The following is a 15,285-nucleotide window of genomic DNA, read 5'->3' as shown; positions in this document are numbered from 1 at the left end:
AATACGCGGTTCTATAGCACCCCTACACCATGTCTTATGCTCCACAGATGGCTTCACTATATGGCTCCATCCCCATTATATTCCAGACTGACATTTCAGACCCCGACCTGGATCCTTCCTAATCAGGCGGCACAACCTCCCCCATCCTTCGGGCTGCTTTCCCTCTCGGCAGTGGCCCCAGCCGGGACCTTTAGCCTCACAGGCCTTGGCTTCACCTCTAGGCCAGTCAGAACTACAGGCAACTTGCAATTTGCATCCATCACTTTTGCATTTCGATCATCCTGGTCCTGGCCCCAACATTGACCAGTCAAGGGTTTTCTGGCTAGGCTCTCGAGCAGCTAGCCCTCTCCCATATGGGTCTGCCTTCTCAGGCCCCTCTACATGCTATTCCCACTCTCTGAGCATGTGGGCCACATAGTCACCCTGGACCCCTCCTGGGCCAGCTGTTCCACCCTACGGGGCCTCTACTCCGCCCCCTCACTGGGGCTTCTGTGTCTTATACCCTTTGGGCCTCAGGCCCCACTCTGTGAGCCTTGGCCCTGTGCTTTTTTGTCAGGGTGTGCTCCCCTAGCCTTTCCCCTCCATGGGGTCACCCACATGGCAGTGGTGGCTGAGGCTGCCACCCACAGCATACTTATAGAGTCGGCAGTGCTACGCTTGCTAGCACCACTGCTGAAAGATACTTGGGACTCATGACTGACCACAAGATGAACATGAGCCACCAATCCAATGTCACATCTGGTAAAGCAAACAAAGCCCTGGCTTGCATCTATAGCTGCTGCTCAAGTAAATCTCAGGATGACATCCTCCCGCTGTACTCAGCCTTGGTGAGGCCGCAGCTAGAGTAGTGCATCCAATTCTGGGCTCCGTAATTCAAGAAGGATGTCAAGAAGCTTGAGAGAGTCCAAAGGAGAGCCACGCGCATGATCAGAGGGAAAGAGAATAGGCCTTATGAAGAGAGATTGAGAGCCATGGGACTCTTCAGTCTGGAAAAGCGCAGGCTCAGGGGGCACCTGGTGGCTGCTTATAAGTACATAAGGGGTGTGCATCAGGATCTGGAAGAATTTCTGTTCACCAGAGCGCCCCAAGGAAAATGGTCATAAACTCCTACAAGACGGTTTTAGGCTGGACGTAAGAAAAAATTTCTTTATGGTCTGAGCTCCCAAGACCTGGAACAGACTCCCTCCAGAAGTGGTGCAGGAACCTACTCTGGACTCATTCAAGAAACGCTTGGATGCTTATCTTGCTGGGATCCTTTGAGCCTAGCTGACTTCCTACTCCTGGGGCAGGGCGCTGGACTTGATGATCTTCAAGGTCCCTTCCAGCCCTAACATCTATGAAATCTGTGAACAGGCAAGAGAGCCACAGGAAGTGGTGGTGAGGCACCGAAGCATCCTTTGTCATTAGGATTTCATCCATTCATTGCTGGAGGAGACCTCCAAGACTGTGGAGGAAGAACTGCCAGAGGCAGCGCTAAAGAAGAGAAAGGACATGGATGCCCTGGAAGGTAGAAGCTGGAAGTTTGTGACTTCTGGCAGCAAACAGAAATCTTCTTCTCCACCTGCAACAGTTCATCTGGAGAATAGAAATGGAGCCCTAGCAACAAAGGGCGAGGAGCACATTCCATTGTTGGTAGAGGACAGACCAGGCCGCCCCACGGTTGAAAGGAACAAGACCGGCACCACCAAGAAGAAGCAACAGGTGGTGGTGACTTGAGACTCCCTTCTATGTGGGACAGAGGGATCCATCTGCCAACCTGACCTGTTGTCTCAGAAAGTCTGCTGCTTGCCTGGAGCCCAGGTCCGAGATGTCATGGAGGGATTATTGAGACTCTTCCAGCCCTCTGACTATTACCCTATGCTTCTCATCCATGTGGGCACCAATTATACTGCCAGGGGAGACCCCGAGCAGATCAAAAGTGACTACAAAGCTCTGGGTGCAAGGTGAAGGGGACTGGGGCTCAGGTAGTGTTCTCTTTGATGCTTCCAGTCAAGGGGAAGGGCCCAGGAAAGAGCAGATACATCCTGCAAATCAATGCCTGGCTACACAGGTGGTGTTGCCGGCAGGGCTTTGGCTTCTTTGACCACAGAACAATGTTCCAAGAAGAAGAATTGCTGGGAAAAGATGGGATCCACCTGACAAAGAGAGAGAAGAGTATCTTTGCAGACAGGCTTGCTAACCTAGTAAGGAGGGCTTGAAACTAGGTTTGCCAGGGGATGGAGACCAAAGTCCTGAGGTAAGTGGGGAAGTGGGTGACCTGGCAGAAGAGCAGGCAGGAGGGGAGGTGTTCTCATGCTTCCTGAGAAATCAGGGCAATCAACTGGTTGCCTCAAATGCCTATACATGAATGCACAGAGCCTGGGAAACAAGCAGGAAGAATGGGAAGTCCTTGTACAGTCACAGAATTATGACATGACTGGAATAACAGAGACTTGGTGGGCTAGCTTGCATGATTGGAGCACTGTCATGGATGGGTACAAACTGTTCAGGAAGAGCAGGCAGGGGAGATGAGGAGGAGGAGTTGCACTTTATGTAAAAGAGCCATACTATTGCTCAGAGCTCCAGTATGAAGCTGGAGATAGGCCTGTTGAAAGTCTCTGGGTTAGGGTTAGAGGAGAGAGCAACAAGGGTGATGTTGTGGTGCGGGTCTGCCATAGACTACCAAACCAGGAGGAAGTGGTGGATGAGGCATACTTCAAACAGCTAACAGAAGTTTCCCGATCACAGGCCCTCATTCTCATGCGGGACTTCAATCATCCTGACATCTGCTGGGAGAGCAATACAGCAATGTGAAGCTAATCCAAGAAGTTTTTGGGGAATGTTGGGGACAACTTCCTGGTGCAAGTGCTGGAGGGGCCAACTAGGGTTCATGCTTTTCTTGACCTGCTGCTCACAAACAGGGAAGAATTGGTGGGGAATGTACTAGTAGATAGCAACTTAGGTAGCAGCAACCATATGATAATTGAGTTCAGGATCCTGAAGAAAGGAAGGATGGAAAACAGCAGAGTAAAGACCCTGGACTTCAGAAAAGCAGACTTCGACTTGCACAGGAAAGTCCTGGACAAGATCCCCTGGGAAACCAGTCTGAGGGGAAGAAGAGTCCAAGAGAGTTGGCCATACTTTAAAGAAGCCTTCCTGAGTGTGGAGAAACAAACCATCCTGAGGTGCTTGAAGACTAACAAGTATGGCAGAAGACCAGCTTGGCTTAGCAGGTAACTCTTCAGTAAGCTAAAGCAAACAGCTAGGGATGAATATAAGAATATTCCTCAGGCATACAGGGATAAAGTCAGGAAGGCCAAAGCACGATTGGAGTTGCAACTAGCACGGGACATGAAGGGTAACAAGAAGGTTTTCTACAAGTATGTCAGTAACAAGAGGAAGATCAGGGAAAATGTGGGTCCTTTACTGAATGTGGGAGGCAACCTAGTGAGAGGATGCAGAAGAGGCTGAAGTACTCAATGCCTTTTCCACCTTAGTCTCCACAGGCAAGGTCAGCTCTTAAACTACACAGTTTGGGGAGGAGGAGAGCAGTCAACAGTGCTGAAAGAACAAGTTATGGACTATTTAGAAAAGCTGGACATACACAAGTCCATGGGGCCAGGTGGGCTATACATCATAGGGTGCTAAGGGAGTTGGCTGATGTGATTTCAGAGCCACTGGCCATCATCTTTGAAAACTCATGGCAATTGGATGAGGTCCTGGATGATTGGAAAAGGGCAAACATAGTGCCCATATTTAAGGGAACTACAGACCAGTCAGCCTCACCTCAGTCCCTGGAAAAATCATGGAGCAGATCCTCAAGGAATCCACTTCTGAGTACCTGGAGGAAAAGAAGGTGATTAAGAACAGTCAGCATGGATTCACCAAGGGCAAGTCATGCCTGACCAACCTGATTGCCTTCTTTGATAAGACGAATGGCTCTGTGGATGTGGAGAGACATCACAATAGATGTGATATATCAAGATTTTAGCAAGGCTTTTGATACAGTCTCCTACAACATTGTCGCAAGCAAGCTAAGGAAGTACAGGCTGGATGAATGGACTATAAGGTAGATAGAAAACTGACTGAACCATCCTGCTCAGAGGGTAGTAATGAAATTTGCAAATCTAAGTTGCAATGTCCCCCCCCCAAAAAAGCTGCCATACTAGAACCACCCTTGGAATCTTTTCTCCCAGCTGAATTTATGGAAAAAAAGTGCTTTTGGTTGCTGTTCTCTAGCCTGTGTTGGTTCTTACATGAAGCTCATCACCCTACTGTCTGAGTTCTACACGTATTGCTAAACATTCAAAACTCAGTGTGAAGGCATTCCATATTTGACTTTTTAATGTAAAATTGTTCTTATTTGGTAAGCTGTCATTTTGGTTAGGTTAATTGTTCTGAAATGTGAGAGTAAGAACACAAATTCAGTGAGTCATAGTTCTACCCAGAGCTCAAATTCCCAAACACGCAGTAACTTCGCCAATGCCTTTAAGCTTTGCCCTGCAATTACCCAGCAATCCAGTTATGAAACCTCCCTGATACAAGAGGGAAAAGAGTATCAAACTGTAGGGTGGTTTCGTGATGTGTGAAAGAGCCTGTTTTCATAAATCATCTAAGCCTGGATTGAACACAGGAACTTTGAGGTGAAAGGCTGAACCATTATTGCAGTGTTCCCAAGCTGCTAAATATGGAATAATCTCATAAACTTGGTATATTAGTGCCAGCATCAGAACAAACATTTGGAGAAGAAGTCAGAAGCTGTAGATCTCCAAAAGTAGCATGTGAGGAGGGAGTTTCACTTTCTTATACATTGTAGAACCACATCATTGCACTTCAGATAATGGAAAAACATTTGTAGATGGGGGTTTTGATTAAAATATGTCAAATCAAGTAAAGATGAGAGAAGTACCAGTAGCGGCCCAGTAAGTTAAGAAAGAATTGGCTAAATGTAACAAGTGCATAATTCTGGAATTAAATGAATAGCCATGAATATTGATAATTTTAATAGGACCTGGATTGTCTCCGTATATTTCCAGAGCTGTAATCCACTACTAAACCTTTATCTGCTGATGTAAGTAACCTGTATTGTATTGAAAGAGATATTATGTTGAATGCTGAGACCTATACCAAAAAAAATTGATCATTAATGCTCTGAGCGCTCTATTACTCCACAGCTTTGCAGCTAGAGCAAATCCTAGTAAATTATTTTTTTAAAATCATGTATGTTTTGTTGCTACCGAGTGTACATGATCCTTTGCAAACAAGTAAAATGCATTCCCCGGTAAAATACCCTGAAGGCAAATTAACTGTCTAAGGAAAACAAAAGCAATAAATAAATACTCATCTTGAAAGGGAGGATGGGAAAGCCTTACCAAGCAAGGGAAAAATAAAGGAGATTCTCTACTTGGAAGAAACAGAACTGGAAGAGAGGAGGAAGGATGAAATGTTCAAGCATTAGGGAGCAGCATCAGAGAGGGAGGAAGGGAAGGGAGCAGTGCGAAATGAAAGCATGTCAGGGTAGGTAAAGCAGGGGGAATTGTATGAGGCTGTTAGAAAGTGGCCTGATCCTCAGCAACACCCTTTAAAGTCTGTGACTCCTTAGCGCACAGCAGGGAGAAGGAAGCTTCCCATTTCAAAACAGGAGTCTGCTGTTCCAGTTGCGCCTATTTACTGCACCTTCTGCTTTGTTTGCAGTTGAAGGTGGGAGGTATGGGAACAAATATTTGGTCCCTGCATAAAGAAGAGTGAAATGTATTTGACCCAGAGTGGGAGGAAACCACGTTTTTCTTCACTGCCTACTTTCTGCCAAGTGCAGAGGTCCTAAGAGGAGGAAGAGGGCAGGAGGGATCTTAAGGGTTGTTCCTGCCATGGTAGTTATACCATGCAGAATCTAGCAAGTGGGCCCTGATCCTAACAAGAGCACCTTGGTACTACTGTAATGAAAAAAAGGGAAAAAAAACCTGGGTTGGATTCTCCAGTCCATTAAATCCACTTTGCCATGCCTGTTAATTCTGTGCGTCAGACACCTACCCCCAGCACAGAGGGCAGGCAACATGGACAATTATTAGAGCTAGAACTCAGCCTGTCTTGGCATTTGTGACATGGTGATTAACATCTCAAATAAAGCAAAAGCTTTTAAATGTTGAGCTGTTTGTTCAACACAATGTTTGCATTAGTGCCATTCTGCATGTCCTCATTGCAGTGGAAATCTTTGTATTTCAGTACAGCTTATGTTCTACTGCTATTGACTTTCACAGCAAAATGATACACACATGGCCTGTCTCAGAAAATGCAAGGGGGCTCTTGGAATTCATCCCTCTGTGTACTGCTGGCCATAGGTTTTGATCTTTTATGCAAGTCTAAGAAAAGTTAAGGTGGCGGGATGGCTTGTAACACTTCACTTGTCAGATCAGAACAAGGTCACACAAGCAACTTATCAAACATCAGAGCTGCACTTTTAACAATCTACTCCTTGTTTGCCAGATGGCAGGGAGAGAAAAATAAATTGTAAAAAACATGTGGGCAGTGTAAAAAATTTTAGCTCTGAAATAAAGTGGGCAGAGTGAAGCGTTGATTCAAGTCTCAAGCTTTAAAATGGATGTAGTGAGGTAATAGTTAGACCCTAAAATGAGGAACTGCTCTTTATTTTTGTTATGGTGAACATTTTTATCTGCCAAGGGCAGCTTAATGATAGCGAGAAATTGAGGGCTGGTCTTTTAAACCAGTCAGAAACATAAGCAGCTGTCAGGATTTATCTTTTTGTTAAAAGCAAATTTGATTACATTTCATGGGGTTCTAAGCCAAGTCACCTGCAAGTCTAATATATTACTATTTAATTCTCTTTTTGCAGTACGATATCGTTGGACATTCAGGCGATGGCTTCAACATTGCGTTGGTTGGGAGTGACAAAGTTCCTAAAAACAATAAGCAAAGATTAGAGATTCTGAAGGTAAATCCTGTTGATTAATAACTCCTGATAATTATGGATCAAATGCCCAGTGGATAAAAGTTTCTGTAGGTGACATACAAATGTAAAGGGAGGGAGGCAGCTGGAAGGGAGAGGATGGGGAGTCTGTGAGGTAAATGAAAAACTAGAAAAGGTTATTTTAGAGACTTTTTAAAAAGCTGTCATTGTAAAGAATATGGCAGTGTCCCTCATTTGTATGAAGATATGTAAAGCTGTATGTTCATAATAAGTGGTAGTGGTCTTAAGATGTAACTAGGGGCTGAAGCAAACCACAAAGTGATCCTGAAGAATTGCTCGACTTTCTGAAAATAAAAAATGCTTTAGTAGTAAGAGGACATGCAACTGCAAGGTGGGTAAGTACACTGAGTACCACTAAGAAACTTACTGCATCAGAGAGCATTTTTTATGAATTTGACAGTTTTGTAATATAGGAAGTATTAGGTATTCTAATGACTGAGCTCTCTCACCGCTTTCTAAAAAAATGATTTATAATCCATATTGTCCTGAATGAAAAAGTAATGCAGTCCTTTCCCCCACCCTCTTTTATTGTTGTTTCATACAAGCCAGTACAGATATGGCTAAGTAAATTTTATTAACCAATATTTGGTAATAGCAGTCACCTGGATGTTGATGTCTATTAGTCCAGCATGCAACAGGTAGGATTTGTCCTGGCCTTAGGGAACTAAGCTCCATTTTCCTCCTTCAGATAGACAGGAATGTAGACACCCAGCCTGAAGCCCACTACAGTATTTTACCCTCCTCATCCTATTACCAAGTATGTTCTGTTCAGTTGACACTGCAATTTGGATTTCAAGGATTAGTGTTTGTAATAAAAATTACATGTACTTTAACTGATTCATAAAGTGCTCTAAAGCCTGGAGCACTGAACACATTTCTAAACACACCTCTCTTAAGGATGTTTGCTCCCTTTTGTGCTAATTAGGATGGATGCTTATGTAAAAGAATTCTCACCTGTCTCCATCTGAATTTGTTGTGCCCCCAGATAATGCACGCACATGCTCAATTCTGTATGAGTGGAGACCATACACTGGAAGGGACAGAGCATGCTGTTCGTGAAATTGCCAAAGAAGATGCTGATGAGTACTTTGTCATAGTCTTAAGCGATGCAAACTTGGAGCGATATGGTATCCCACCAGCAAGGTTTGCCCAGGCCTTGACACTCAACCCACAAGTGAATGCCTTTGCTATATTCATAGGATCCTTAGGAGACCAAGCAGACAGGTAAGTATTCCTGCTGAGTCTCACAAAATATAATTTAGTTTGCTTTCATGATGAATCAGAAGAATTTCTATAGGAATTGGTCACCTAAATTCTTTGGAGGATCTAGACTTAACTGTATGTGTCCTAGTAGAATTTCTAAGGCCTTTGTCTTTGTCTTAGCTTTGTGCATTGGAAGTCTAAGCCTAATAGCCTAAGTCTTCCGCTAGCAATTTGCATACAAAACAAAGCTATTATTTCCCCTGTAAACATGCAGCAGTTACAGCTAAAGTTAAAGTACCAGATTTGCTTCTGCTGAAGTCATTGACTAAAATGGGAATAGGATCCGACACTGAGGGACATAGGTCACAAAGTGTAATTTAAATTGTAAAAGGTTTTGAATGTGCAGCTGTACAGCCAGTGGTGTTCATTTGATTTCTGCAGGTTCCCTCTATCTATTGCATGTGTTCCTCATACAGATTTCCCAATTTTCACAGTTTAATTTTAGAATAGAGGCCATAAAATTATCTGGTTTACTGGGTATAAAAATTACTCAGGAAAATATCACTTCAATGCACTGTATATATGAGTGGGTGTATAGTTAAATATGTGAGAGAATTGTTTTTATTAGTTTCGCCTTCTATGGGGCTCACATTTTTCATCTTATCAGAGATCTAACTTGTTTTGAAAACAGTGAAACAGTATGCAGTGAGACTACTGATTGGACATTAGCAATGTGGATTGTGTGAGATATCTTGTATTTTTTAAAAAACTTTGAAAAAATGCAGGAGGCTAGACATCTTGACCTTTGGGCTGTTACTTGTAGAATTATATTAATTTAAGTTGTTATAGATTGAAAGTTGAAATGTAATCACCTTTATAGTCAGTATGTAAAATTACCAATCATATCTGAAGTCTTTGTGGTGGTAGAGATATGGTTTGCTATACACTCTTTTCAGGTTGGTATAATAATAATTTTGAATAAAATAAAAAACCCCACCCACAGAGAGTGACTTTTGGTTACCCCTAGAGACAATCAACTCTGCTAAAGTCTTGTTGGGTCACTGGTACCTTAATCTAAACAGAGATTTTTCACGCACCAGAAACTGACAAAAATAAATGAATGTGGATTAATAGAAATAGGCTGAATGTCTTGGTGAAAAGACCCCTGTGACATAACTGTTTTCAGTGTTTCCTCCCACTGTTGCTTTCCCAAGACTTTAATTGCACAGTGACAGCAGCTTGAAAGGCAGTGTACCAGCAAGGTATTCAGAAGTAAAAACATCCTTTCTTAAGGAACTCTGCTTTGCTGTAGGGAACATCATTTGCAATGGTAATTCTTTCTTCCACATTCTGATCCACAGGCTGCAGAGGACACTACCAGCAGGCCGGTCTTTTATTGCCATGGATACCAAGCAGATCCCACAGATCATGCAGCAGATCTTTACATCCACCATGTTGTCAAGTGCCTAAGTGTCCTTACTGGTAAATAATTAGGTGTTGTACTGCATGCCCCCTAAGCCCATAATAGTGACAAAATAAAACTGCCTCTGTAGATAACAATTATATTTGCCATCAGTTTTAAGTTTCTTTATATATCCAAATAGATATATAAGTACATATAAATGCTCTTTAATTAGAATGTCCAAACCAATTCTGTAGCATAGATTTGGGGGAAATTCTCCAGCTCAGCTGCAGGGTGACTTGAAGGTTTGTGTCCAGAGAGGGTGGTATAATGTTCAATATGCCCTGTCAAATGAATGATTTCCAAAGGATCAGCTGAAAGACAAATTGTAACCATTAAGGATACTGTATTGCTAGCAGCTCAGATTGAACCATAACATCATCTTTTCATTTTATTTTATTAAGGGCATTTCTTGGTCATCTAAGGCTGATATCCAATGTATGCAACCATGTGCAAGTCAGATGCTGCTGATCCACCCCAGTGTATTGTGCACTTTGTTTAGAATTAGAAATATAAGCAACAGCATGTGCAAACAAAACTGCTCTTTTCAGATAGGAAAGCCTTCCTTCCTCTGAGACTACTTTCTTGTCCTGATCAGCATTGAACCTTTGCCATTGGATGCTGGGGACAATAGCACAGAATACTGCAACCTAAACATGCGCTAAGTGATCAGGCAGACTGCTCAGTGTTGTCAAAGCCCAGAGAGAAAAGAGCATTTTTTTAAAAAATGTTGATTCCCTGTCTCAATTAATTTTTCAAGGATGGGGAACGGAAAGGGCAAAGAATGGTTTTGAGACCCACCTGCCAACGCTCTAAAAGAGGGAACCACCCCGATTTTCCCACTGCATGGTGGAAGACGAGGGCCAGGGTCTTGGTTGCCATGGCTTCTATGGAAGGACTCTGCACCCACGAGCTGTATATGCCGGGTGTTGTTACGTACGCTTCACAGGGGCCCTTTGCACTGTCCATTTTGTTCTCTAAAACACAAGTCTTGACAGCATATTTATGTGTGTGAGAAAATCACTTTTTAAAAAGCAAGACAATAAGGAAAAAGCCAAAGTGTGTATTTTAACTTTGATGGGAAATCTGTGTTTGGGTATCTGCCTTTAATGCATAGAGCATTTCTCACTTGATGAATGTTTTCCATCTGAACATTATGCCTCCCTCAGCACATTCTCAAACAGGAATTTTTTTAATTGAATTGGCTGACATTTGTCCTGCACTGTGAAGCCCTATATTAGGCTAAACACTGGTATTTTTTTCAGCCATTGCTGTAAGGATGTAAGAAGACTTAGACAACCTAGCAAGCTCCATTGTTAATTTGTTTCATCACCAATGAAAAGACATTTTTCTCATAGTAATTGACCCTGGCACAAGAAATGAGAAGTGTAAGGAAGAACACTCTCTCTGAACGGCTTAGCGGAAGCCGTGCTACTTTGCTACAACTGATGAAACTACACAGAAGAGCCCCCTAGCTTTTTTGGAGTGTGGTGGAAACAAGTCTGTTACTCTCTTTTTATGAAACAAAGTTGTAAAGAGTCCAATTTCAAATCACACTATGCTGCATTTTTGTAGCGTTGCCCTTTTCCATCCTGTCAATCCCACAAAAGCATTGGGCCTAATCTTGTAAATTTTCATTTCAATATGAGACCATTGAAGATGTTCATCACTTCAGAGAATTCTTTGCTTCCCAGGATCAGATGTGCCTTCTTAACTTACACAGGCTCTGTCTTTATTAAATTGAAGTGATTCTTTCCAGCTGGAAGTTCAGGCATTTTCAAATATTATATCTGAAATAGAATTATTTAAAAGCAGACTAAACAAACTTTCATGACTCTCTATACTTCAGAAGCAGTGGTATTCTTATGTGTTTTGTTTTGTTTTTCTCGATCTAATTTTAAACAACTGCAAACTTTGACCTACAAGAACAATACGCTTTGCCCAAATATTGTGAAGCCATTGTTCAAACTATACAGATAAATCTAACTCAAAATAGATACTACTTTGATTCTCTGGGCAGTTTTTAAATGCAATTGTCTTAATTTATTGAGCCTGTTAATGGAAAACACGTTTTCAAATAATTGTTAGTATTGTTATGATAATTCCATCCATGAAAATAAAGAAGTTAAAGTTGGAATTCCTCTTTGGAGAGAAGAGTAAATAAGGAAAATCCTTTGGCTGAAATTAAATAAAGATCCACCTTCAGCTAGGTACTATTAAAATGTGTAATGCATATCTGAAAATATAGCACCTGCTTTAGATCTGTAAGCACATTTTTGTATTGATGAGAACCCATTGGTAATCACTTGACTGCCTTTAGTGTCAAATTTCAGTGGTATTTGTTTAACATGCATTAGTTTAGATCCAATTTTGAACTAACATTATAAAAAGATGATTTTAAACATAAATATTTAAGCTGACAGTGTATATAACATACCTCAGATTTAAAAAAATCAAGATTTCTTTATTATTGTACTACTAAAGCTTCTTTTGCACTAGTCAGCTTTGTTTTTGTTTCCAAGTAGTATCTATTCCATTTTACTTTCAGATTCCATGTACTAATGAATGCTGCCCTGTTTGCAACCCATATACTTCAGGGGAATGGTAATGGGTTTTTTTAAGCAGCACTGAGTGGAACTTGAGACAAAAAACACGCAATGATATGATTTCATTTGGGTTCTGGAAGGGGTTTATTTTTACAAGACTGAAATTGTGGGCCATATTTGACCTGACAGGGCTCCTTTAAATTGTTATAATACAGTGAAAAATTTCCCCTGGGCTCCTTTCTCTCTGCCTTTCATCTCTTCAACATCCATCTGTTTAGCACTGAGGAATCAAAGTAACAACTATGTTTTTTTCCCTTCCCAGAAAAACCTACAATAATTTTATTCAAATGTTCAGCCCATTAATATAAGAATCTAGCAAGCTCACAATGGTCTTCAGTGTTCCTGAGCATGGCAGAGCTTTCAAGTAGACATTTAAGTTCTGTTCACTTAAGCATGTCAATTAGCTGGTCATGGACATACTGGATCGCAGATATTGGACAGGTTGTAGTCTTCCATTTGTTTACAGCATATGTACCAATGACCCTCCTAAACCACCATTTGATTTAGTCAAATTTTTCTTTGTATTAAAAGGTTAGACAGCACTTTTCAGCTATTCTCACTGTTTAGTATAAACACCTTAAACGTTTGAACCCTATATGTATTATTTATGGAAATGTCATTACTTCATTAAATGGGTATCATTTTAGGGTTCTGGCCTGCTGCCACTGATCACAAGTCTCTGCATTCTTTATTTAAATAATTAAACTACCTCTATTAATGCATGTCTTTATATATTTCATTCCAGAAATTAAGTGATTGTGTGTATATAATGAAATATGTGTTTCTTTTTCATTTCACATAGCTTGAGATAATTTGTATTTATTACCATCAGGGTTATAATTTAAACAGTATTGCTGGAAAGAGTATAAATAGGATAAACTAAAATTTTGCTGGAACATGCAGAGGATATTAAATAAGTACCAGTACATTTAAATAAAATGCTTGTGAGGCGTTGTTGCACAAATACATGTGAAGTGGTTCTGGTGCTAGGGTTAAGTGTGAAAAGACTTAAGATCAGGGCAACCAAGCAGTCATAGTACAAGCTGCCTATACAGATGCTGGTTCATGTTTTAATTAGCAAGTGTTGGAGCAGACTTGATTAATTGAGTCTTCTCTACGCTCCAATTAAAGCAGTCTAGCATCGCACCCCTATCATGTCTATTAAGCATCTGTGCATTTTAAAATAGGTGCCAGGACATTTTAGCTAAACCTCAATGGATAAGGTTTAGCTAAAGCATCCTGTTACCATTTTTAAACATGCAGGGACTTAACAGATGCAATGATGAGGCTTTTTAATTAGAGTGGCTCTCTGGGAACCACTCTAATTAAAACACTTTCCTCCCCAGCCTGCACACTCCTCAGCACATGTACAGGCAGCCTCAGCTTTGTATTTCAAAGGGTACCCATTTAAAGTCAGGCATCTCTAGCTTTGTTTCCTTGGCAGATGTTGTGCCTAAAACATTGTCAGGAATGTAATACCATAGCTCAGGGTCTAATGTGGTGACATAACATCTTAATTTCTGATTTAATATATGTGTTAATATATGCATTGGAAATGGGAGTTTATTTGCAAACTATAAAATAACTTCATTGCTGATGTAAGGTTAGAAACATAACTGATGTGAAAGCAGTAGAGTTAGTTTTTTATGCAGTGATTTTTTAAAAATCATTAATTAAATAAGCTCAACTAATAAAAATCATTTTGTGCTATGGTTGTTTTTGCCCACTGTCTACTGATAAACAGTTATAATACATTGGAGGATGTAGATACAGTTATAATACACTGGAGGATGATTAACTTGCTGAGAAATAAATTACATTTATAAACATATACTGAATCCAGAAAGATATACAAGCATCAATAAAGTTTCCTTTGAAATTGTTATTAATCTGTATGTTTTTCTCTCAATTGTTGGTGTTTTAGTAAGTGGGGTTACTTTCTAAGTAAAGATATGCTTTAAAAACTTACTAGGTGTCGAACACAAGGTGTGGGACAGCTATGAGATAACACTAGATTCTTCCTATCTGTCAACAGAAAGCACTACAGACTCTTTTTTAATCTAGGGAGGATCAACTCTTCTTCTGACCTTCACAGCAAATTGTTCAAGCAAGAAAAGTCATTATTTCTCATTTGCTGTCTCTGCTCAAATTATTATAAGGGAGGCACTTGCCTCTTAAATGGAAAAATGCAAAACACCTAAGGGTTTAAGAATTTCACTTTTAATTTAGGTTTATACAAATCTCTGCACACCACACAAACTAGATTATAGACTTTAATTTTGCAGTGACTTCATACAAACCTTACTTTTAATGAAGGCTAGAAGTCTCAGGCTTTTCCGTTGCCAAACTCCTGCAGGGTGTATGCAGGGTGCCTTCATGCACCCAAGAAGTTAACAGGACATAAAGACTTTAAGAAACACCTTGCAAATTCATGATGATAAGAAAAAACAGAAGATTCTCCGATACATTTGGTCATGTAAAAATGCATCTGATCCACTAAGAATGTTGTGTGACCTTTATGCTCTAACTGAACAATGCATGCTTATTTGTCTAGAATGGGCAAAACCCTAGTAAACAGCTTTTCCTAGAAAATAATATGCTTGCAAAGCGAACATCTCAGCTCTGAAGATCCTGTATGGAGCCATGGCGAAGTCTAAGAGTTTCTCAGTTTAAAGTGCCTGTTCTCCTTGCCAGTTACACCATGAATCATAAACTGTTTATTTTAGAATGCCAGTCCTGCACCATTTCTAAGTAAATATAATTTTGACTTATAGTATTTTTCTATTTTCTACATTACAAGTAATTCCACAGCAATCGCTGCTTTGTACCAACTCAAAAAGTACTGCCCTGACATTAAAAGTGTTACTTCCTTCAATGCATACAGCTATCATATTAAAAAGAACAATAGTGTACATTTTTGTCTAAATGAACAAGTAGCAATCTGCCTAAAAAGTGATGCTTTTAAAAATGACCCTATCCATTATCTGCCAAAGCATTTTAACCAGTAATTGATAGAACCACCTGCAAGCTTTCTAGGATGAGAAATACAT

General features: G+C 40.7%; 1 protein-coding gene across 1 annotated transcript in view; it reads left to right on the top strand.

Moving 5' to 3' along the window:
* Positions 1–14,120, top strand: part of VWA8 (von Willebrand factor A domain containing 8) — a 308,581-nt gene extending 294,461 nt beyond the window's left edge. Inside the window, exons 43-45 of the mRNA XM_059724552.1 lie at positions 6,830–6,928; positions 7,950–8,188; positions 9,529–14,120. Coding sequence (XP_059580535.1) covers positions 6,830–6,928; positions 7,950–8,188; positions 9,529–9,637 — 447 coding nt within the window. The 3' untranslated portion in view covers positions 9,638–14,120. The remainder of the gene's footprint in view (positions 1–6,829; positions 6,929–7,949; positions 8,189–9,528) is intronic.
* Positions 14,121–15,285: the final 1,165 nt, after the last annotated feature.

This window comes from Alligator mississippiensis, chromosome 1, assembly GCF_030867095.1.
Source record: "Alligator mississippiensis isolate rAllMis1 chromosome 1, rAllMis1, whole genome shotgun sequence".
In the NCBI taxonomy this organism is placed as follows: domain Eukaryota; kingdom Metazoa; phylum Chordata; order Crocodylia; family Alligatoridae; genus Alligator; species Alligator mississippiensis.
Note: the sequence above shows the minus strand (reverse complement) of the source record. Positions and strands in the feature narration are given on the sequence as shown.